The 24,319-nt window shown below is 43.3% G+C and overlaps 1 protein-coding gene and 1 long non-coding RNA gene across 2 annotated transcripts in view; one reads left to right on the plus strand and one right to left on the minus strand.

Annotated features, from left to right (window-relative positions):
• The window catches only part of LOC138749148 (uncharacterized), a 98,715-nt gene that overhangs the window by 16,991 nt on the left and 57,405 nt on the right, over positions 1-24,319 (plus strand). The window lies entirely within an intron of this gene.
• LOC138749760 (uncharacterized) lies at positions 2,981-15,007 on the minus strand. Its single transcript, XM_069911571.1, has 5 exons — positions 14,860-15,007; positions 13,784-13,881; positions 13,229-13,291; positions 9,117-9,352; positions 2,981-4,873 (listed from the first exon to the last, which is right to left on the minus strand). The coding sequence occupies exons 1-5, from the start codon at positions 15,005-15,007 to the stop codon at positions 4,807-4,809; spliced, it is 612 nt and encodes a 203-aa protein (XP_069767672.1). The 3' UTR covers positions 2,981-4,806.

Here is a 24,319-nt window from a genome sequence, read left to right on the forward strand (position 1 = left end):
TTTCAGTTGTTTGATACAAATCTCCATCTGCCCCCTCATTTTTTTTTTTTCAAACTTGCATCTCAATACTCCCTCTCATCTGAAGGGGAAGCTGAGAGAGGCCACTGTCTTGTGGCTTTTTTTTCCCTCCCTAAACTTGAAGTTTTATTTTGCATTGGAATAATTTCTGGACAGGAGAACAGTTCATCTGAGAAACTGCAAATTTCCCAAACATCAGAAGTTGTGTAATTAGAATGCAAATCTTTCAGCAGGTGGGCAGAAGTAATTGATAGTAGGAGTGGAATAATTAACCTTGAGCCTGTTCTACCTTCAAGATCATGTTTGATCTTCCACAGTATCATTTTTGTGCACGTCGTGATTCCTTTAATATTGATGTTTTGAACATAATCAATGAGCAAGTTTCCACGCTCCCCTGCATGAGAGAATTCAAAAGAAGCATTATTCTCTGAAGGAAGAAATGATTCCTTAATTTTTGTCCTACCTCTTATTTTGAGGCTGTGGTCCCTGTCTACTGTAGAGTCCTTCCAGGCGTAGTCTCCTGCGTTGACCCTGTCGAACTCTGACGACTTTGAACATTTCATTGAGATGACCTCTCAATTCTAGAGGCTGAAGACTGAGCCCGTTCAACCAGTAGGTCCTCTCGAAGACCTACTGTCCCTGGAACCAGTCTGATAAATCTCTGCTGTACTGGAATAAACCTTAAACTAGATAAGGAGACCAAAATTGGACACAATACTTGAAGAATGGGCCTTGCTAAGTTCTATAATTGTAAAAAATAAAATCCCCACCTTTGACCTCAAACCCTCTTCCAATAAAGCCAAATATATCATTTGTTAATGGCCAGATGCATCTGTATTTTAACTTCCAGGATTCATCTCAGAATTTCTTGTCCTGAACAAGTCACAAAATGTCCTGTTTGGCGGCAGCGTCACAGTCACATAAACCACCTTGCAACAATAAATAAAAACAGTGCACGAAAAGTCAAAGTAAGGCAACGTCTTTGGTTTGTCTCCAAGGACTCCTAGCCCCCTCTGAATATTAACCTCTTCCAATCTCCCATCATTCCAAAAAAATACTTCTGTCCCCTTTCCCACCATAGTGGGTCTCCTCGCATGGCTTCACCTCGGTCACGTTGCTCACCCACACAGCCCTTTTGCTACCTCCTTGTTACTCATTCCCATTTGGTTCTGTGCCAGAAGAAAAGTTGGAAATGTTAAATTTTATCCCCTCAGCAAGTCTGGCACTATCCTTGCCAACTGTTTATTTCTACTCATTTTCTTCTGTTAACCAACTCCCAATTTAGGCAAGTAGATTATTCCCATTTCCATGCCCTCTAACCTTGAGTCAATTCAATGTGAAGGCCTTAAATTATCCAAGTATACATTGGTTTCCTCTCCTACTGAATATATCCTTAAAAACACTCTTAATAGGTTATTAATATAATTTTCCTTTTTGTAAATCCATAGCTCTGCTCCATTATAACAATTTTTAGGGATCCTTTTCATATTATTTGGCTATGGATTTCAATGTCAGGCTAATGGTGCATTCTTGTAGTTTACTCAAAAATTCTGGAGAAACTCAGCAAGTCATGCAGTATTCTTTAGGTGATAGAGATACATAAGCAGTGTTTCAGGCCTGAGCCCTTCATCGAGGTATGAGCAAAAAGCAGGCGGTCCCCTGAAAAAAATGGCGGGGGTGGCAGAGGAGGAGGGTCACAGGCAGGAGGTCATAGATGGATATGGTTGGAAGGGCAGAAGATTAAACAAAAAGCTGAGGTGATGGGGGATAGGATACCTCTCTGAATGGAGATGATGGAGGAATTGGGGGGGTGGAGAGTTGGGGAAGTCAGAGGGGGAGGCGGAGGGTTGCTGAGGGTTGAGATTGGGGGGGGAGAGAGAGGGTGGGTCTGAGGGGAGTTGAGTGGGGGGGGGGAGATGAGGTTTTTCTACTTCAGCCCCTTTCTAAGGCCCCATTTATGGCCTTGCATTAAAACAGTTTTAGAAAAACGATAGCCAGAGCTGCCTCAATCAAAAAGCTGGGATGTAATGATATGAAAGTCTGCAGACTGTAAAAATTTTGATGGATATGAACATTGTACAATGTGTATGACAATAACCTTGTTATCATTACTTCCCAAAGAAACAAAAGTGCTGGAAAAACTCAGCAGGTCCCGTTTCCAGCAGGTTATATGGAACTTTCAGGTGGCCAGAATCCCCGATTGTAAAGCCGCATATTACGCCAATATGCGGCTGTCGGGAGGCCACTTGAAAATGCAGGAGACGCCTGCGAGGCGAACTTTGTAACCCTCTTCCGGGAAGGATAATCTCTGGAGCACTGAGGTCCCCCACTGCACATGAATGCAGCCGTCTGAAAGTGGTAAGGGGATGACAGTCAGCTGGCGAGCGCCTGACAGCTCCCCTCCCCACTGCCCCTGCCCCCCACCCCCCCCGGCGCGGGACGTCAGGGCAGGGGCAGCCAGGTTGGGCTGTCAGCGCGGGGACGTCCCCACACTGATACCGCTGCCCCACTCTCTCCCAACAGCCTGATATGAGTCCCCACACTGACAGCCCGCGCCGGCCGCCCCACAGAATGGGGACTCATATCGGGCTGTTGGGAGAGAGTGGGGACATCCCCATGCTGATAGCCCACGCCAGCTTTCCCAGCTCTGACAGCCAGCCATCCCAAACCCGACAGCTCGAAGGGACAGGAACCGGAGTGCGCTCAGAGGCGCATCCGGTGCAGCTGTCCCTTCAGGTGGCCAGTGCTGTGCTTTTAGAGCTGCCACCTGAACAGCAATTCAAAGGGCTGTTTCCACTTCTGCAGGTGCATTCTTGACGGAGAATGCACCTGAAGAAGCCTTTTGCCTCCTCTGGGTGCTGCAGGACCTGTTGGGTTTCTCCAGCACTTTTGTGTATTTGGGATGTAATGAGAATAAGGTTATTGTCATTCACATTGGACAATGTTCATATCCATCAAAATGTTTACTTGCTGCAGCCCATAATAGTAAACTGATATAATTAAATTAAAAAGAACAATAAATACATTGATAAATAATATTCACAGTAATTCTAGTGCAAAAATATGACACAGTAGTGTGGATTGGGATTTTGTGTTGGAGCCGTCCATTATTAGTGAACCAAGGGGTTGTTCAAGAGCTGTTAGAAAGAATCTGCTCTTGAACCTTGGAAGTACTGGTCTTTAGGCCTTTGTACCTAAATGTAGCAGTGAGAAGAAGTTGTGCCCAGAGTGAAGGGGGTCCTTTATGATGTTGACTGCCTTCTGGAGGCAACCAGCTAGTATGCCTTCCATGGTGTATCTATAGAAGTTTGATAGAGTATCCAAGGGCATGCCAAATCTCCTCCAGCTCCCTAGAAAGTAGAGGCATTGGTCTCACTTCTTCACCCTCACAGGAAAATTCTTCTGAAATATCGACTCCCGGGAACCTGAAGGCTCGGACCCTCACCACCTCCTTCCCATCAATGCGGATGGGTGCTCGGTCCTTTTCCTTCCCAAAATCAACAATAAGCTCCTTGGTCTTGGTGACATTGAAAGCAAGATCGTTGTCCTGGCACCACCCAACCTTGTTCGTCATCTCCATCCTGTATACTCACTTGTGATTTCCAGTTATTCAGCCAACAACGGTGGCGGTGTAGATTGAGATACAGTTGAACTTGCCTGCCCTATCATGTATGGCATCAGGTGCTTGGGATTTGTTAGCTTACAAGTTTATTGACTTCATTAGAAAAGTAACAGATACTAATCTGCATCTATTTGCACTGGATCAGTACTTCTGTGGGGTTTTTTGGGTCCTTTGTCAGGACTGATGCAAAATATTTTTTTATTTCACTGCCATCCCTTAAGTTGTCATGTTCCCATTGGCTCTCAGTATTCTTTTAGTTTTTGCATACTTCTTGAATATTTTTGGCTGCCTCACCCTCCTAGTCCATTGTTAATCCATTTCTGGATAATTTGTCATTGTATTTGGAGACACCGTCAATTCTAAGGTTTGTTGCTTTTTCTGGCAACTCTAAGCATCTTTAGATATAATATAACCTTTATTCTCTCTGGTAAGAAGAAATGATTGCACTACTTTTCCTGTTGTCTTTGTACCTGGAAAGAATGTGTATTTATTGTAACTAAACATGTACACTGTCAAATTCTTTAATATAGTTCCAAATATCCCCCAGCTATTGCTCCCTCCTCCTTTAATATATGAATTCATTTGGATTGAAAAGCCTGGTTTTAAATTGAACAATATTCTATTATATAATGTCTCTTTTTCCTGGGGTCTCTTTACAACAAGATAATGAATTAACCCTTACTCATTGCACACCACTCATTCTAACATTAATTTGCTGCCATGGTCAATTCTTTGAGATAGTGATGTAGAAACCCATCTCGCATGCATTCCTGCAATTTCAATTTTTAATTTTTTAAATTTAGTCATGCAGTGTGGTAACAGGCCCTTCTGGCCCACAAGCCTGTGCCACCCAATTAATCTACAACCCCTGTACATTTTAGAAGGGTGGAAGGAAACTCGAGCACACTGAGGACACTCATGCAGATGTGGGGAGAATGTACAAACTCCTTACAGATAGCGTTGGGTTCAACCCAGGCCACGGGTGCTGTAACAGCGTTGTGCTAACCGTTTCTTTGTTGTTAGTACTAATTTGGTATACCCGGACCACATATAGATTAAAGTGGGCCTTGATCACCACGTTACTCTTGATACGTTGATTTCCTCGTGTATTCATGCTCTTCATCATTACTCCATTTGGTGATACAACAGGTATTGCTACTGCCTTCCTATGCCATGGAAGCTGCTTCGATCTTGATACCCAGTGCTGTCTGTGTGAAATTTGCATTTTTCTTCCTGTTAAGTAAAAAAAAGTCTTGTTCGTCTGTGTTCCTCCCCTTCCCTTCCCCATTCTCCCTCTTCTCCTCCCCCTATCTTTTTAATTCGAATGCCTGCCTGCTTTTTATACACCCGACCCAGACCCAAAATATTGGTTATCCTTTACATCCATGGGTGTATCTAGAGTACAACAGGCCCTTGGTGCCACTTGAAGGAGGGGGCGCCATGAGCCAGCGCCGCCAACCCCCCCTCCCCCACCCCATCACCCTTACTCGTCCACCTTCCTTGTCCTCTCATTTGGTCTCAACTTAAACAACACAAATGCAACATGGCGGCCACCAAAGCCAGCTCTCGCGAGAACTCGTTGTCGCTGTTTATTTAGACACACTGGCCACCCCTGCCATAGGTTCTATTTGGCATAGATAAGCCTCTGTTTACATCCTCTGGTTGCTGTGTGACCTGCTGAGTTTCCAGCATGTTTGTGTATTGCACTCAACCCCAATCTGCAGACTTTCTTGTGTAGATCTTCCTGTTACCACATGGTTTCTCCTGAACACTCTGGTTTTCTCCCATATCCAAAATTCTTTGGCCCTTATGAATTACTCCTCTTGTAGAATAAATGGCAGGAGGACCAGGGAGCAATTAATGGGCATTTGAGGAAAAAAATAAGTTACTTGGAAATAAGTCAGGTGATGGGATCAATTTGAGAGTTGACACAAATTCAATGGGCCAAACAACTGCCTCTGTCCTGTGGAAGATATGATGTGTAAATCCACCAATGCTTCCTGCCCCTTGTTGTGACTTAGCTCCACCCAAACCGATTCTATTTCTCCATCACGATCTACTAAACTGAAATCCTCTGTCCAGGGTTGTCTACTTAATGGCCACACTTCCTTATCTCCGTTTCCTTTTTGCCAGTTCTTAAATGTGAAATGCACTTAAAATGTTATTGTTTTCAAAGATATGAACCGTTTTCAGTAGATTTAATGCTGATTAAATGGTTTAAGAAGGGAGGTACTGTGGATTATGTGGTTCAGACAGAAATGTAACTACTCTGCAAGAACCTGTAGGAAGTTGTTTAACCTCCTTCCATTAAATAGTTCATCAATCCAAGACAATGGGCATTAAGGTATTTATTATGAGTGCCAAAAATGCAAAGGGCAAGCAGAAATTTTGGAAACACACAACAAATCAACCATTGTCTACAGAGAGAAGTAAGCACAGTAATGTGGAAAAATCTCCAAGTGGTTTCCTAAACAATTTGTACATAGAGATGGTTGCGTAGAAATTGGATATAATTCTTTTTATTTCATGTGCTTTAAATATATTTTGCAAAGAGCGACAAGGCAACCAAGATGCTTTTCAAAATACCAACATGTTGATAAAAAGCATCGTTATGTTTGTATGACTGCACATTTCATGGACTTCAACTGCAATGTGGTGGTTAAAAAGAAATCTATTACAATCTTTCCAATGCGATTGGGTCAAAATTGTGCTAAAATCTGATTACATCCAATAGGAACTGCTGAGAAGCGCCAGGGCCATTTTTGTCTGGAAATGATCACTGATGCAGTCTAATGGGGTTAAATCACTTTCACGTGTGACTTTTTAAAAAAAAAACGCAAGTGAAAAACAGATGCTGCTTGATCAACCTCCTTGGCTAATGCGTTTTCACATCCACCGGGATGGATACTTTTTTTTAAAAAGTACTCGTTTCCTGGGATGAATTATCTTCAGATAATCTAAGGGGTAAGCAGGTTGAACTGGAGGCCCCAACTGAAGTCCAGCAAGGGGGGAAAAAAAGTGGAATGCTGTGAAATTCACACCTGCAATAAAATCCATCTAAAAATGTTACCTTTTGTTTTATTCAATCTTGGAACAAAATGTAGAAACCTTGCCCGGGGATTCTGCTAATTCCATCTGTCAGCATTAAGGATTTCATCCTGAAGCGCTCAACATTTAAATTTAGTCATACAGCACGGTAACTGGCCCATGAGCGCGTACTACCCAATTGACCTACAACCCCCATACATTTTGAAAGGTGGGTGGAACCCAGAGCCCTCCGAGGAAACCCACACAGACACGGGGAGAAAGTACAAAATCCTCACGCAGCACCAAATTTGAACTCTGGTCCCGATCGCTGGCTCTGTAACAGTTGCACTATCCGCTACACGAACCATGCCACCCCAACACTCAAATGGCAAAAGTAAGTTAATTTAAGAACCGAATCCTTTTCAATAGCAGTGTGGCAGTTGAAATTCTTAATGTTGCATCAATCTTATTCAATGTTCTTAATGAATGTGTTGGTAGATTAGAATCAGAGTTTATTGTCATAAACATGTCATGAAATGCATTGTTTTGTGGCAGCATCACAGAGCAAATCTTGCTTTAAAATTACACTTAAAAATAAATAAATCCGTGCAAAAAAAAGAGAAGGTGAGGTAGTGTCCATGGTTCATTATCCATTCAGAAATCTGATGGCAGAGGGGAAGGAGCTGTCCTTGTGCCACTGAGTTCTCGTCTTCAAGCTCCTGTACCTCTTTTCTGATGGTAGCGGAGTGAAGATGGTGTGGCCTGGTTGATGAAGGTAGAGGCTGCTCTCTTAAGACTCCGCCTCTTGTAGATGTCCTCAATGGATTGGAGACTAGCGCCTGTAATGTCACAGGCCGAGTTCACAACTCTCTGTCTTTTTTTTTCTTTCGTGCATTGGCACCTCCATACCAGACGGTGATGCAACCAGACAGAATGCTCTCTCTCCACTTTACCAGAGTGGTATCAGAGTATTTTATGATCAGTGTAGTAAGGGAGGATCAAGAGCTTGATTGGCAATGGAAATAAACTATACAGGCATATTTTGTATAACACCGTTGATATGTTCCAAATGAGTTCAGTGTTATGGAAAACTGCCCTGTTCAAAGCATTATTACAATGTAGTTTAATGTAATAATTCCAATCCGAAAATTATTTATTCTTTTACCTAGAACTCTTATGCAAACATGTGTATAAAATATTTAGAAGGGATATATAAAACTGAAAAATGGCAAAGATCTTTATTGACAATAAGTGCAATTGATGCGGACAGGTACATGTCCCTCACTCTCCCTTTCCTAAAAGTAACAGGCCCTGGTGACAGTGAAAGCAGAATTGTTGTCCTGGCAACCCCCTCCCCCGCCAAACCAGATTCTTGACCCATATTTTGATTGATCATTTCCATTTATTTCGCTAACAGTGGTGATGTGGTCAGTGAATTGATAGATTCCACTGTGCGGGTGGGTGCCAAACAGGGAGGCCTGGAAGCCATGAGGCACAAGATGGCGACAGAGGCAAGCAGCGAGGAAGGCAGCGCAGTTGTCGAAGCGAGTATGGCTGAGAACATGATCATAAATTATGATAGCGGCAGGGATTACACAGCCATGACTGTACAGGAGCCGAACACGTGGCCTTAGGGTGCCCCCTGTGTTGCTGTTCAGAGAGGAGCTGATCTGCACTGATTGGGGTCTGCGTTGAGGAGGTCGAGGATCCAGTTACAGTGGGCCAGAAAGAGTCCCTGATCATCTGGTTTGATCATGTGTTTTGGTGGTAGAATGGTGTTGATCATTACCTATAGCCACCGAGACAGAGGTGCACCAAAGAAGAGGTACAAGGACTGCCTAAAGAAATCTCTTGGTGCCTGCCACATTGACCATCGCCAGTGGGCTGATATCGCCTAAAACCGTGCATCTTGGCGCCTCACAGTTCGGCGGGCAGCAACCTCCTTTGAAGAAGACCGCAGAGCCCACCTCACTGTCAAAAGACAAAGGAGGAAAAATCCAACACCCAACCCCAACCAACCAATTTTCCCTCGCAACCGCTGCAACCGTGTCTGCCTGTCCCACATCGGACTTGTCAGCCACAAACGAGCCTGCAGCTGACGTGGACATTACCCCTCCATAAATCTTCGTCTGCGAAGCCAAGCCAAAGAAAAGAAGAAAGTCGATGAGCAGCAAAGTTCAAAGTTCAGATTTATGGACGTGACATCACATACAATCCTGAGATGCTTTTTTTTCCTGTGAGTGAGGCAGAATTACCACTTATTGGTCATGCAAAAAAAACTGCTCAATTACACATATAAACAAATAAAGAAATGTAAACAAACTGCAATACTGAGAGAAAAAATATAATAAAGTGTAAAAATAAATGAGTCCCTGATTGAGTTTGTTGTTGAGGATTCAGATGGTGGAGGGGCAGCTTCTGTTCCTGAACCTGATGGTGCAAGTCTTACCTATTTTCCTGATGGTAGCAGCAAGAACAGTGTGTGTGCTTGGCGGTGGGATCCTTGATGATTGCCTCTGCTCTCCGACTGCAGCGGTCCCTGTAGATATTCTCAATGGTGGGGAGGGTCCCACTTGTGATGTTCTGGGCTGTGTCCACTACCTTTTGCAGAACTTTTTGCTCAGGGGTATTGGTGTCCCCAGATAGACTGTGATGCAGCCGGTCAGCACACTTTCCACCACACATCTGTAAAAGATTGCCAGGGTTTCAGGTGTCATACCAAACTCCTGTGGAAGTTCAACAATATAGTAGAACTGCAGAAATATTTACTTCAGGTGGCACGGTTAGGGCAGTGATTATAACACCAGCGATCGGGACTGGGGTTCAAATCCTGCACTGTCTCTGTGTTCTCCCTGTGATTGCATAGGTTTCCTCTGGGTGCTCTGGTGCCCCCCTCCCCCTGCTAAAACGTACGGGGGTTGTAGGTTAATTAGGTGGCATGGGCCTGTTATTGTGTGTATGTCTACATTTAATTTAATTAAAAAGATAATTTAAATTTAAATTAAATTTATCTTGATATTATCTTGTCTCTTGTCATTCATTCTACCCTGCAGTCTTGGTCACTGCTGCTCCAAGACCGTTATGTTGCCAGGAACTAAGCGAGTGATGGGAGCTAAAGGTAAAGGTTCCATTATTGTCATGTAATAGTACATTTAGAATGTAACATACATGAACTTCTTTAACTTTTGTCTCCCATAAGGCAGACAGAGTTGCCACTTTGTCCAACGCCCCTCACAGAAACCTATAGCACCTGGTGTTCCTGGGCGGTCTCCCCTCCAAGTACTGACCAGGCCTGAGCCCGCTTAGCTTCCGAGATCAGACAATCCCAAGCGTATTCAGACTATCAGGTGCTGTTATATAGACTGACAGGTATTTGACAGTCAGCTTATTTAAGAAATGTCCACGTATCAGGAGTTCAGTTGGATGTTTCTCAAGTGAGTAAAATGCAAAAGTCTGCAAATGATGTGATTGTGGTAAAAACTCAGAAATGCTGGAGGAGCCCAGGAGGACTCGCTGCGTCCATAGGAGGTAAAGATCTATTACTGATGTTTTGGGCCCGAGCCCTTCCTCAAGGATGTTTCTGAACCCAAGTTAGACAATTACCATTCCTTCTGCTGTTGCAACACCTCACTGTGCTTTAAAACCAGGGAAGTACAGTTTAATGTTGAATGTAGGAAACTTGATGTTGCCCAGGTTTCACTGATGCTGCTTAAGGAACAAGTAGTGTCTTGGATTCTGCGAAGAATTCCTTCAAATGCTGCTTTGAATCTTTCACATCAACATGAAACAAAGCAGACAGGGTGAGAGTGCATCATTTTGTCTGGAAGATAAACCAACTTCAGGAGTTGTAACACTATAAGTCAAGTCTATAGTCTCGTAACTCCGAGAGTGCTATCCAACGAGTCAAGTCCCACCTAAAACTGAAAGTTCTTTTATTGTTGATTTAAGTGGTAGAATTTTTTTTTTAAAAGACTACATTTAAAAGATAGAAGTAGTAAAACATGGAAGTCTGCAGACAGCATAATTGAAGCAAAAAACAAAGTTGGAGAAACTCAGCAGGTCAAAGAGTGTACTTTGTAGAGCAAAGCTAAAGATACATAACCAACGATTCGGACTTGAGTCCTTCAAGGTATGAGTAAAATGTGGGCAGGTGCTGGATTAAAATGGTGAATGAAACAAAAGGCTGGTGTTGGAGTGGATGAAACACTCAAACCGGAAACGCTGGTTTTGTATGATAATCTTTGCTTTATAAAGTACGCTGTTTCACCTGCTGAGTTTCTCCAATATTGTGTTTTTACTACGTTGAAAAGACATTTAGATCAATGCGGGGATAGACAAGGTTTAGAAGGATATGGGCCAAATACAGGCAGCTGCGACTAGATATCTTGGTCACATGGACGAGATGGGCCAAAGGCCCGTTTCAGAGCTGTAAAATTCTATGACTAATAGTAGAGGTGTAAAACAACTAAATACATGGGTTATATTTAGCAAAGGGGGGATAGCATCTGTTTTCTCTTATCTGGGAAAGGGCCTTGAGGTGGAGGCCTTGGTCAGGGTCTAGGATCTTGACACTCATTAATTTTAATTGCATAGTTATTCTGCTCCATTCATATTTGCTCCTTTCTTTTGTTTATTTCCCATAAAGTGATTTTTGAATGATCTCCAGGAGGTTGATAGGATAGTTAAGAAGGCCTATGGGATGCTGGGCTTCATTAGTTGGGGGATTGAATTCAGCAGTATAGAGGTCATGTTGCAACTCTACAAATCTCTGGTAAAGGCACTCTTAGAGTATTGTGTTCAGTTCTGGTCACCTCATTAAAGGAAGGATGTGGAAGCTATGGAGAGAGTGCAAAGGAGATTAACCAGGATGTTACCTGGATTGGAAAATGTATGTCATGAGGTAAGGTTAGCGGAGCTAGGACTTTTTTTTCTCTTTGGAGCGAAGAAGGATGAGAGGCCTACACAATTCTAAGAGGCATTGATATGATAGACAGCTAGTGCCTTTTTCCCAGGACTGGAATAGCAAACACCAGAGGACATCTGTAGAAAGGTCATCGTGAAGAAAGCATATCAGCGCCTCTACTTCCCCAGGAGTTTGTGGAGGTTTGGTATGACACCAGAAATCCTGGCAAATTTCGAGAGATGTGTGGTGGAAAGTGGGCTGCATCAGAGTTTGGTATGGGAATACCAATACCCCTGAGTGTAAAGCCCTCCAAAAGGTGGTGGACGCAGCCCAGGACATCACAGGCAAAACCCTCCCCACTATTGAGTACACCTACAGGGAACACTGCCGTCGGATCCACACCAAACATCACACGCACTATTTTTTAAATATTTTAAATTTTCCAAGACTCATATAGAATATTATTACATACATGATATAAATAGTATTTTAAAATTACAGACTCTCACCTCCCCCACCCCAACTGCTTTAAAAAATTGTTCTAAAGAGAAGGGGGTGTTTGAGCTGCCTTCGTTAATATCTTGATCTTCAACAATTCAACGCTATTAACCTAACTATTGTTTAAACCTTTTCGGTGAAGTTAATTATATCCTTAATCCAATATGATTCAAATAAGGTTGCCATATTTTAACAAACATGTCATATTTCTAAGATTATTTTCTCTTTTCTGGGGGTGTGGGGGGGGGGAACTTTGCATTTCTATATTCCAGTGAGTAATAAGTGGGGGGGGGAGTCGAACTTCCATGTACCAACGATACATCTCCTGGCCACTGCTAGTGCAGTCCTCACGAACTGGAGTTGAGATTTTGATATTTTGTGCTAATAACCATAAGATTTCTGAATGAATACAGTTCTGGCTCCAATGGGAAAAATCCACTTCTAGAATTTATGTCACAATTTTTGCCAAGTCATACTAAAAGGATCTTACTTTCACGCATAGCCAGGAGCACACACTCTGTTCTTGCTGCTGCCATCAGGAAAGAGGTACAGATGCCACAAGACTCGCACCACCAGGTTCAGGAACAGCTACTACCCCTCCACTGTCAGACTCCTCAACGACAAATTCAATCAGGGACTCATTTAAGGACTCTTACTTTTGAACTTTATTGATTTTCTTTGCTCTGTAAGGCATAGTCAGTTTGTTTACATTTGTTATCTGTTTACAGTCCTTTTGATCGTTTACATGATCCCGCTGTGTGCAGTTTATTTTTTGCACTACCAATTAGTGGTAATCCTGTGCCCGCGGGAAAAAGGAATCTCTAGGTTGTATGTGTTGGCATGTGTGTACTCTGACAATAAATCTCAAATCTCATTCTGAACAAAGTGAAGGGAGGAAAGTTTAGAGGAGACAACAGGAGTTGTGGGTGCCTGGAATGCATTGCCGGGGTGGGGGGGGTGGGGGGGGTGGACAATGGTGGAGAATAGAGACATTTAAGAGACTCTTATACAGGCACATGGATGAAAGGAAAATAGAAGGTTCACTTTTCTTTTTGGAAGGTATATATGGGTTGGTAGAACATAGTCGGCTGAAGTGTCTCCATTGTGCTGTGTTGTTCTGTGGAGAAAGGGCCTTTTTTTTACCAATTACATTTTCTTACCTGTAGTCCACTCCAGAACAATGTTAAAACAACACAAGCTGACAACAGTTTGATACCATTTCTCTGTGCACAGAAACTTGATAACATGCTTTATATAAGCGTAATGCATAGTCATCAGCGGAGACTTGTTCCACTGATGGCAGGTGTTTAAATATCAAAGGTCAAAAGGTGCCTGATTACAGATCCAATGACTGCATATAACCCAACTTCCTGTCGCACATTTTCTACTGGCAGTTCTCTGAAGCTGGGAGTAATTTTCAGGAAATTGATGATTCACCCTTGTCAATGTAATACTTCATCAGCCAAGTCCTGTGTGTTCATTTTGTTGGGTTAGATGGACAAACTGTGAATGTAGCTGTAGTAAAGAGATCTGAATGTCTGTTTTTGGCCAACTATGGAGAGTTTGTGCATTATTAGTTATAATCCACATTGTTGACGCTTAAATAGCAAGCATGATTTCAGATATCTTGCCGGACTTTACCGCAACCAACTGAATATCTGGTGCGTTGCCAAAAAAAAGTCGTAACCTTGCATGTGGAAAGATGGAAATAATACCGAGTTGCTCATGAGCAATGCATTATTGAAAACTTTCAGCTCGATTGATTTGAATGATTGATGGTTAATGTGGTTGATCGAAAACGTTGGTCCCTTAGCTGGAAGGCAAATGCCCAAATTACCCAGTCACCCTGGCCAGTTTTACGTGATGGAAAAATTGGGTTCTGGTTCTCAACAAAATAAAATGTATTGAATTCTTTCTTTCTTTGGCTTGGCTTCGCGGACAAAGATTAATGGAGGGGTAATGTCCACGTCAGCTGCAGGCTCGTTTGTGGCTGACAAGTCCGATGCGGGACAGGCAGACACGGTTGCTGCGGTTGCAAGGCAAAATTGGTGGGTTGGGGTTGGGTGTGGGGTTTTTCCTCCTTTGTCTTTTGTCAGTGAGGTGGGCTCTGCCGCCAAGATGCACGGTTTGAGGCGATATCAGCCCACTGGCGGTGGTCAATGTGGCAGGCACTAAGAGATTTCTTTAGGCAGTCCTTGTACCTCTTCTTTGGTGCACCTCTGTCTCGGTGGCCAGTGGAGAGCTCGCCATATAACACAATCTTGGGAAGATTGTGTTCCATTCTGGAGACGTGACCTAACCAGCGCAGTTGGATCTTCAGCAGCACGGATTCGATGCTGTCGGCCTCTGCCATCTTGAGTACTTTGATGTTGGTGATGAAGTCGCTCCAATGAATGTTGAGGATGGAGCGGAGACAATGCTGGTGGAAGCGTTCTAGGAGCCGTAGGTGATGCCGATAGAGGACCCATGATTCAGAGCCAAACAGGACAACGGCTCTGTATACGCTAATCTTTGTGAGGTTTTTCAGTTGGTTGTTTTTCCAGACTCTTTTATGTAGTCTTCCAAAGGCGCTATTTGCCTTGGCGAGTCTGTTGTCTATCTCGTTGTCGATCCTTGCATCCGATGAAATGGTGCAGCCAAGGTAGGTAAACTGGTTCACCGTTTTGAGTTTTGTGTGCCCAATGGAGATGTGGGGGGGGCTAGTAGTCATGGTGGGGAGCTGGCTGATGGAGGACCTCAGTTTTCTTCAGGCTGACTTCCAGGCCAAACATTTTGGCAGTTTCCGCAAAACAAGACGTCAAGCGCTGAAGAGCTGGCTCTGAATGGGCAACTAAAGCGGCCTCGTCTGCAAAGATTAGTTCACGGACAAGTTGCTCTTGTGTCTTGGTGTGAGCTTGCAGGCGCCTCAGATTGAAGAGACCGCCATCCGACCAATTCATCCCAAGTTGTTTGCTGGAGAATTGTTGCATTAAATATAGAAGTGCAAAAAAATGCTTTTTTATTAAAATGCTGCCTCTCTGGAGTTACAAGATCATTATTTTTTAAGGTTCGGAGTTGACTAAATCTTTATTCCTTTAGTTGTTTTGGGAGTGACTGACCGATCTCTGGCTACACTTCAGAAAGCATTAATGAACCACCCATCTTGAATCGCCCTGTTGAGAAACTATAATTACAAAGGGATTGCCTGAACTTGGAATAAACCTTCCTTTCCACTGTATTGTTTTTATTTATTTAGCTTGTCAATGCGGGATTTGTTATTTAAAAAGGGGATTTCAGTTCACAAAAATTCACCATCAAAACTAGATCACCATGAGTTTCTATTTTCAGAATTGAAGTAATTCTGAAAAAATTGATTAACTAATCCGATTTATAGTCAGGATATTTTATTTGGGGGGGAGATGAGAAGCTTATTTAATGGAGAAAAGGTGAAGCCTTCACTACGAAAGATTTTGGAGGGGGGCTCAAGCCTGAAACATTGGTTATGTATCTATCTTTGCTATTTAAAGTACCCTGTTTGACTGGCTGAGTGTCAACGACTTTCTGGTTTCACTCTGAAATACACTGCCTGCTTGTTATTAAGTCAATGGAACCTGATACTAAGCAAAATTATACCCAGTGGATTCAGTATCATTGTTCTTATGTTGCCCTCCTGAACTAGTTTCAAGTTTATTAACATCTGACTGTTGAATACAACCAGACGGAACAGTGTTTCTCCAGACTACAGTGTACACACACTCACACACAATACCCAGCACATAATAATCACATGTATACAAAAAAGATACAATTTGGAATGATTCACTCTGATCTCCAAACTTCTTTTGAACAGTATTTTAGCCACCCAAAAGAAAATAAATTTTTCTCCAATATAGTAATATTGGCAGAAAATGTCCTTTTTCTCATATTCTTTTGTAATTAAATTTCAGAAATAATATTTCTTGCTCCTTAATTACATTTCAAAGATAAATACGTGCTTAAAATGTCTCCAAAGTGGTTACTGACAGGAAGTAAAAGGCATGTTTTGAGGATTTTGGTCCACAGATCTACAACTTGGTGAGGCTTTTACATTGCAATGTGATAATTTCTGCTTGCAGGTTATTCAAACATATTTCAAAAGAACTTCCATTTAGTTTCCCTGTTCAGTTACCATGGTTCCAACCAGTGAAGATGAGTGACTTGTTATGTTGAGAAATTATGGTCAAGTTCAAGGTCCCTCAAGTGGGGCACATTGATGACCTGTTTAAAGTGGAGTCTGCTTAGAAATGTTGACTAAAATGAAGGGTCAACACTGATCTGATTCAAGTCAAGTCAACTTTATTATCACTTGACGAAACAGCGTTTTCCGATCCTCAGTGCAAAACATGCAGACACACAACCAGACAAACAATACATATGCAGGACAAGATTTCATATATACAAATAAATATTGTTTCATAAATATGAGAGTCTCCGATGGTCAGTGTGAGCAGTTCCTTTGGTCGTTCAGCATTCTCACTGCCTGTTGGAAGAAGCTGCTCCTCAGCCTGGTGTGGCTGGCTCTGATACCCCCCGTATCTCCTTCCCGATGGGAGCAGCTGAAGATTCTCTGGCGGGGTGGAAAGGGTCCTCAATGATTTTGCATGCCTTCTTCAGACAGTGATCCCAGTCGATCATGACGATGGGAGGGAGGGCAACTCCAGTGATCCTCTCTGCTACTCTTATGGTCCTGTGGATTGACCCCCGATCCATTTCTCTGCAGCAACTGTACCACACTGTGATGCAGAGAATGGTGGCACGAGATCTCTTGTGTCAACCAGAAGGGGCAGGCACAGTATGAAAACAGGGTTATTGAATCTGTGGGTCGTCCTGTCCGAAACATCAGCCATTCTTTTCCTCCCACTGACATTGCTTGATCTCAAAATCAATCCCTGCGGCTCAGATTCCATCAAGTGTTAGTTGAAAAGTGACACCTCTACTTCTTCAGCACGACTTGAAAGTCAATTTATGTTCTGTTCAAGAAGCAAGTTCCCATCACCTGCAGTCAATGGATTGCTGCAGAGCAAGGCATTGGTTTAAAGAAAAAAAACAAGCAGGCAGTGGAAAGCAGGCTGTGCCTCATTTGAAGGGGGTGGAGATCATCAGATTTCCCGGGTGTACAAGTGTGGTGATACGACCACCAGCCTACTGCAGGAGGCGATCTCTGTACCTGCAGGGAAGACCACCTAAGGGCTGACTCCACCTGGCTGGCTGTCAATCAGCCGACCCGCATATAGACAGACCTGAGCCAGCCCCTCCTGAGCCAGTCACACGAGAGAGCATGAACTGGTGTTCAGACTTTTACCTGAATAAAGCTTGTTGTAGTAGTCTTTTAAAGAGTGTTGTGCTTGCTTGTTGCTACCTCAGCACACTACAACAATTTTCCCCAATTTCACTGGATTCGTAGCTATTAGCAAAGCTGTCACTTAAATCCAAACATGCCTAGAAACACACCTTCCTCTCTATTCACCCAGCCACCCCTCCCCCCCCCCCCCCCCGCCCCGATCACAGCTCTCCCCTCTCTCACTTCTCCACCTATTACCTCCTGCCTTTGCGACAATGCTCCCCTCCTCCCTTTTCCTTTTAATTCGGGCGCCTGCCAACACTTTTCCATACTCTCTAGTCCGAAACATCGGTTTTGTATTTCATTCTTTACTATATAAAGGACGCTGTTTGACCTGCTGAATTTCTCCAGCTTTTTTTACTCACACTGTCATCCTGCTGGCTGCAGCCCAGTGAACTGTGTCTCATTCTTGCCAAGACCTTGGGTAAGTCCATCTAGTATAGATTTACTGTTGCCACAAAGTCCTTTGTCCATCTCAAATATTTAAATGTAGTGGGGACTGAATGCTTATGTCATGAATGTAACACGCAATCCAAGCCTCTTGAATAGAGCTGGCCTTTCATCTTGGCCTTCCTCGAAGCAGACATTACACTACATTATCCAGCCATGTCACCCATTTATAAATTATCTGACTGAGCATACGAATGTGTTAAGAGTAACACCAACAAACGCCTCATCACATTAGAGTCATGCGTAAGATTAGGATTTTGAGTAAAGCAGTGTACATTGATCAATCTGCCTTTCATTTCCCATTGGTATGCACAGTAGAATTCTCATTATCTGATACCTACAGGGATTCTAGATGCCGGATAAGTGAATTTTCTGGTTGACTGAGACTCACTCTTACGATGCCTAATACACCTGCATTAAGAATAAACAGTTTAAAATACTGTGCAAAACGTCAAGTAATTTGAAAAAAAAATCAGTGTTATAGGCTTTAATTATGTAAAGTTCCCTTTAATCAGGTAATTCCTGTAATATAAAAAAAATTTAAGTTTGAGCCCCGGTCTCTGGCACTGTAACAGCATTGCACTAACTGCTATGCTCGCCATACTGCTGTCATAATTAACCCCTCTCCCCCAACTTTACAGATAAAACCTTCCTAATATACTTAATAATATACTAATAAAGATAAAGACTCTTACCAGGCTAGGATAGGAGAGGTTTCCCAGTGGTGCGTGGCAGCAACTGGATTTTCATTCTGTGTGCCACCATTTTATTCAAACACAACTTTATTCAAAGTTTATTGCGGGCAGAACTCCATCGGGGTGCTCCGCTGTCCGTGTGGCCAGGCACAGTTCCAATGCCATCTACAAGTTTGCCGATGACACCACGGTTGTCGGCAGAATCTCAAATAGCAATGAGGAAGGACAGTTCAGGTCATTGGATGGTGTAATGACAGCAACCTTGCGCGCAACATCAGCAAAACCAAGGAGATGATTGTGGACCTCAGGAGGAAGTTAGAGGAATGTGACCCTGCCCTCATCAAGGGCTCAGTAGTGGAGAGGGTTAACATCTCTGGGTTGATGCAATCACAAAGAAGGTTTGCCAGCAGCTGTACTTCGTGATATGTCTGAGGTTCGGTATTTCACCAAAGACTCTCGAAAACTTCTACAGGTGGACCGCGGAGAGGAGCGTTCTGGCTGGTTGCATCTCTGCCTGGTAGGGAAGCGCCAACTCTCAGGACAAGAATAAACTCAAGAGGGTTGTTAACTCGGCCTGCGACATCACAGGCACCAAACTTCACTCCACTGAGGACATCTACATGACGCGGTGTCTTAAAAAAGCAGCTCCATCCTCAAAGACCCCCAGCATCCAGGCCCTGCCCTCTTCACTCTGCTACCATTGGGGAAAAAGGTACAGGAGTCTAAAGACTACATGAGGACAGCTTCTTCCCCTCAGCCATCAGATTCCTGAATGATCAATGAACCAAAGACACTGCCTTATTTTTCATGCACAATTTATTGTTCTTATTATTTTATTTTTTCTAGTAATGTTGTAAGACGGTTATAATATGTATGTTTGCTGCTTCCATGACGTTCATGACAATAAATCCTGATTTTGATTCTGAAGGTTTGCTCCCATCTTCACCAAGGGGTTGTGAGTTGCTTCGGAGAACATTTACTTTTACAATTTTAAACTTTCATTTTAATTTTTCTTCATCCTTATTTATTTAATTTACTATTGTTTATTTATTCCCTCTTTTTTTTTGCCAGTCGATTGGAGTTGCCAGTTGCTTGAGTTCTGGATGCCGGAGATTTTACTGTATATGATTGGCATAGTGGTTAGCGCAATGCTCTCACAGCACCAGCGATTGGGGTTCATTTCCCACACTTGTCAGTAAGGAGTTTGTATGTTCTCCCCGTGCCTGCGTGGGGTTTCCCCGGGGGCTCCGGTTTCCTCCCACCCTCCAAAATGAACCGGGGGTGTAATTGTGTGGCACGGCCTCATGGGCTGAAACATATCGTGCTGTACGTTTAAATTTTTTAAGTAATTAAATTTTTAAAATGTAATCTGTATGTCTGAAGACGAAGTAACATAGAAGTGAAATTTCATTGCTTTGAACTTTAAATGGGCTTCCAATCTGCCCTTCCTGCTCTATTCTGGTGATGCCAAAATTGTTAGTGCACAACAGGAAATCAATCGCTTGTGATACCAGTAGACGTTTCCTCAAGTACAAAATGTCTGAGTAATAATTTCAAGCATGGGTTCGCCCATTTCCTGGAAAAGGAGAAAGATTGCTTATCTGATTCATTCAACTATTTGCTGTCCTTTCAGAATGGAATGGGATAGGTGCATATATAATGGAGAGGGAGTGAGAGAGAAGAGGATAATGGCTTTTTCTCCTTCCATGCCATTTATAACCATATAACCATCTACGGAGTGGAAACAGGCCATGTTGGCTTTTCGAGTCCGCACCGGTTCACTGATTTCTTGTCCCCTTAAGGATGTCACAGTGCTTGCAACTCGTGTGGTTTAAGGCATATGGTCAAAGTCATCAAAACAATTACAGATGGCCAATTATATACCAGACGGTTGATACTTCCCACTGAATTCACTAGTTATCCCCCTAAAAGGGGGAAAATCAGAATCAGAATTTATTGTCACGAACAGGTCTCGAAATTCGTTGTTTGGCAGCAGCGTCTCAGTGGAAATATTGCCATAAATTTCATTTCAAATATAAAGAAATCGTACAAGAAAATAGGAGAAAGTGAGGTCTAGGGTCATTGTCGGTTCAGAAATCTGATGGCGGAGGGGAAGAATCTGTCCTTGTGCTGCTGGGTGCTCGTCTTCGGGCTCTTTGACGGTAGCAGAGTGGCGGGGGCATGGCCTGGGTGGTGGGGGTCTTTGAGGATAGAGGCTGCCTTCTTAAGACTCCGTCTCTTTAGACATCCTAGAAGGAGGGCTGAGGCCTGTGATGTCGCAGGCTGAGTTCACAACTCTCTGGTCTTTTTTCATTAGCCCCTCCATACACAGATCACACAGATAAATAAATGTAACAAGCCAAATATCTTCCTGAATATTATTTCTGATATTTAGTACCAATTAATTATTAAATCTACAGGAACCTGGCCAGTGATGTCACAAATTGATACTGGAATGTCATATTTTTAGCTTTGGCTTGTCACAGAGTTGGGCAAAAGGCAGCAACTTGTTTTCATAAAGCACCTACAGCAGTGGTTCTCAACCTTTTTGTTTCTACTCACGTACCTGAAATGGTATGGATTGTATGTACTCACTGCCAGGAAAGGCTCGGGCTGGCCCACCCCCTGATGACACTCTTCCCTGGACTCCTCCCCTGTGACCCAGGCCATAAAGGTCGAGCCATCTTTTCCCTTGCTGCCATTCTTATCCTGGGATCTGGGCCAGCAAGGTTCTTCTGTGTATTAAAGGCTATCATTCCCTCAGCTTGTCTCTGTGGTGACTGGTAGTGCCCTACACCTATGCCATTGGTTCTCTGCGATTAGTAAGGGATTATTTAAGGTGGTATGTGGGTGGCAAAAAAAAGTTTCAAAACCACTGTTTTAACTGTACCTAACTGATTCATTATGTGCACGGTTTCAGAACTCCAAAGGAAATGGGCCAGTGACAATTTTTCTCAAGCCCATATATTTCAGTAACAATTGGGTCTAGAGCAGTGATTCTCCATCTTCCCTTTCCCCCTCACATCCCACCTTAAGCAATCCCTTACCAATCACAGAGCACCGCTGGCACAGGAAATCAGGGAATACTTAAAGTGGAATGTGAGTGGAAAGAAAAAAGGTTGAGAACCACCGACACACCATCTGAAAATATCCCACTGGGCTTGACAAAAGTGTTACCAAAGTTCAGCCACAGAGATAGGTTTTAAGGGATTTTTTTTAAGCTTCTAGGGGAAAGAGAAGTGAGGCATATCTCAGCGCTGAAAGCTCTGCTATCATAGGAAGTGTGAAGTAGAAACACAAGGGGAGAAATGTGATCCTGATTGCCAGTGCCAAATAGCATGCAGAGAATCTGCCACTGCTTTATACTGACCTCATGCATTCCTGTCTCCATAGAAGTCAACAGAAGCAAGTGAGTACAATTAGTAGTTGATTCTTCCCATCTGCCTGGTGTCAGGAACCAAGGACAAATTCCTCACAACCAACCCCCCCCCCCCCAACTAACTCCGACTATTTAGCCCAGATGGCTACCTCACAAAAGGACAGGATTTCATTAAAATGCACGCTTAAGGGTGTGGTGGGAGTTCTTCGTGATACGTGCATTGTTCTAAAATCTCTGACTAGAGAACAACTGGAATGAGTGAAGCCGGAGGCATGAGGAACAATGGATTTGCGAAGGTACAGGCAGCAGGAAAATGCCATCATCCTTTCCTGATTTGTAAAAAAAAATATTAAATGTAGACATGCAGCGCGGTAACAGGCCCTCGAGCCCATTCTGCCCAAATACCCCAATTAATCTACAACCCCGAATATTTTTGAAGGATGGGAGGAAACCCGTGCAGATGTGGGGAGGACGTACAAACTCATTACAAACAGCTGGATCGCTGGGGCTGCAATATCATTGTGCGAACCACCAGGTGAATCATAACCAATTCCATTTAGTTGACCAGACTGACAAAGATGTAAAATCAAAGCAATAAAAGGTCTTCATTTTTACTTCAGCTCTTGGATCTGACAGATCTTGTGTATGGAGATACCTGTGGAGTTGCTGGAGCAGAATTTGGCAAAGGACATTTCTAAACGTTGTAGGTATTGAAACTCAAGAGGAACAATTCTTCACATGTGAAAACTTTTAAAGCACATATTCCTCATTAGAACGACAGCAATGCTCTTTGTAAGTGCTGACTTAATGTCCTGTTTACTAAGTCGTGAAAAATTATTGCAGTAGCCAAATTAGAAGTAAAAGAAATAAAATCTTAAAAAAGAAGCTGAAGACTCAGTAAAGCTCATGCAGCTGGATGAACAGTAAGCAACGTTCCTGCAATTAAAATGTTGTGGACATCCCAGAGCCTTCAGCACGAGAAGTGAGGTGAGCAAAACAATGTGAATCGAAGCCAAAAATTGGAGCAGGAATAGGTGCTTTACCATTCTATCCTTTTGTGGCTGTTTATGTCCTCATTCCTGCCCACTCCCAAACCCATCGATGCCTGTGCATTCACAAATTCACATCAGGGAGAACCCTCTTCGCGCAGAGGCAGAACGAGCTGCCAGCTGAAGCGAACTTCATTTTGTTAGAACATTACAGGTGCTCCTCAACCTACAATGGGTTGCGTTCCGGCAAAGACATCACAAGTTGACAAACGCCATCTACCATATTTTATAATTACATTTTGAATACCTTTATTCCACATTGGGGGAACAAAAACATTAATGTACACAGCTGAAAGCACACTGGGCATGAAGAATGTTTGAAGCATTGAACTAATTGCTGGATGGTGGGGATGCTAAAGCATATATCCCAAGCGCAGGAACAGATCGGAATTCAAAATTGAAAGTACAGATTCGAACCATTGTAACTTCAAAAAAAATCATGAAGTCGTAAGTAGGGGAGCACCTGTATCCAAAACAACATTCACTTTGATATGTAAGAAAAATTTGGATAGGCACACGGATGGGTGGAGTATGGAGGGCTGTAGTCCAGGACAAGGCAGAATAATAGTTCAAGGCAGACTAGATGGGCCCAAGGGCCTGTTTCAGTGCGTGTTCTAAGTTTTGGATAAATTCCAGTTAAGCCAGAGAGTCTGGAGCTGCTGCGGTTGTGGGCAGAACAGTTTCTCCTGCAAATTAAATGCAAGCAGGCTTTGTCAACTGAGGTTAAGAGAGATAAAAACTAGAGGAAATGGGTTAATGGGGAAAGGGGCAAGTTTCGTGAGATCATTAGGGGGAACCTCTTCACGAAGAGAGTGTTGGGAGTGTGGATCAAGCTGCCAGCTGAATTGGTAGACACAGGCTCAATTTTGAGACAAGAAAAATTTGCATGGGTATGCGGATGGGAGGGATCTGGTCCAGGTGCAAGTCAATGGGGCCAGACAGGATAACAGTTTGGCACAGACTAGTTGGGCCAAAGGGCCTGTCTCTGTGCTGCAGTGTTTGATGGTTCTATCCATCTTGCATATGTTCAGGAGCTTGGCCTTCACTTCCATGGAGTGAATTCCACAGTTCCTCTGCTTTCTGAGTGAGGCATTGTTCGTCTTCACGATATCAAATCTGCTCCCCTGGGAAGACTGTGACCACATTCTGCTCACTCAACCAGGAGAAATCAGAGATTAATCCACAGAAACATATGAGTGGTAGAGAGGGTAAGTGGAGTCTCCCTCCTCCCACCTCCCTCCCCCCCCCCCCCCAATCAGCATGTTCTACCGGGATCATTGTCTGAAGAGGGCACATAAAATCATCGAGGACACCTTCCA

The sequence above is a fragment of the Narcine bancroftii genome, chromosome 14 (assembly GCF_036971445.1).
Source record: "Narcine bancroftii isolate sNarBan1 chromosome 14, sNarBan1.hap1, whole genome shotgun sequence".
NCBI lineage: Eukaryota > Metazoa > Chordata > Chondrichthyes > Torpediniformes > Narcinidae > Narcine > Narcine bancroftii.

Coding starts and splice junctions, on each gene's coding strand:
- LOC138749760 (XM_069911571.1), bottom strand. CDS start 15,007: ATGAATTGGTCGGATGGCGGTCTCTTCAATCTGAGGCGCCTGCAAGCT. Junction 13,292..13,783: donor CATTGCTCATGAGCAACTCG/GTATTATTTCCA, acceptor TTCTGTGCACAG/AGAAATGGTATCAAACTGTT. Junction 9,353..13,228: donor TGTTCTGGAGTGGACTACAG/GTAAGAAAATGT, acceptor AATCTTTTACAG/ATGTGTGGTGGAAAGTGTGC.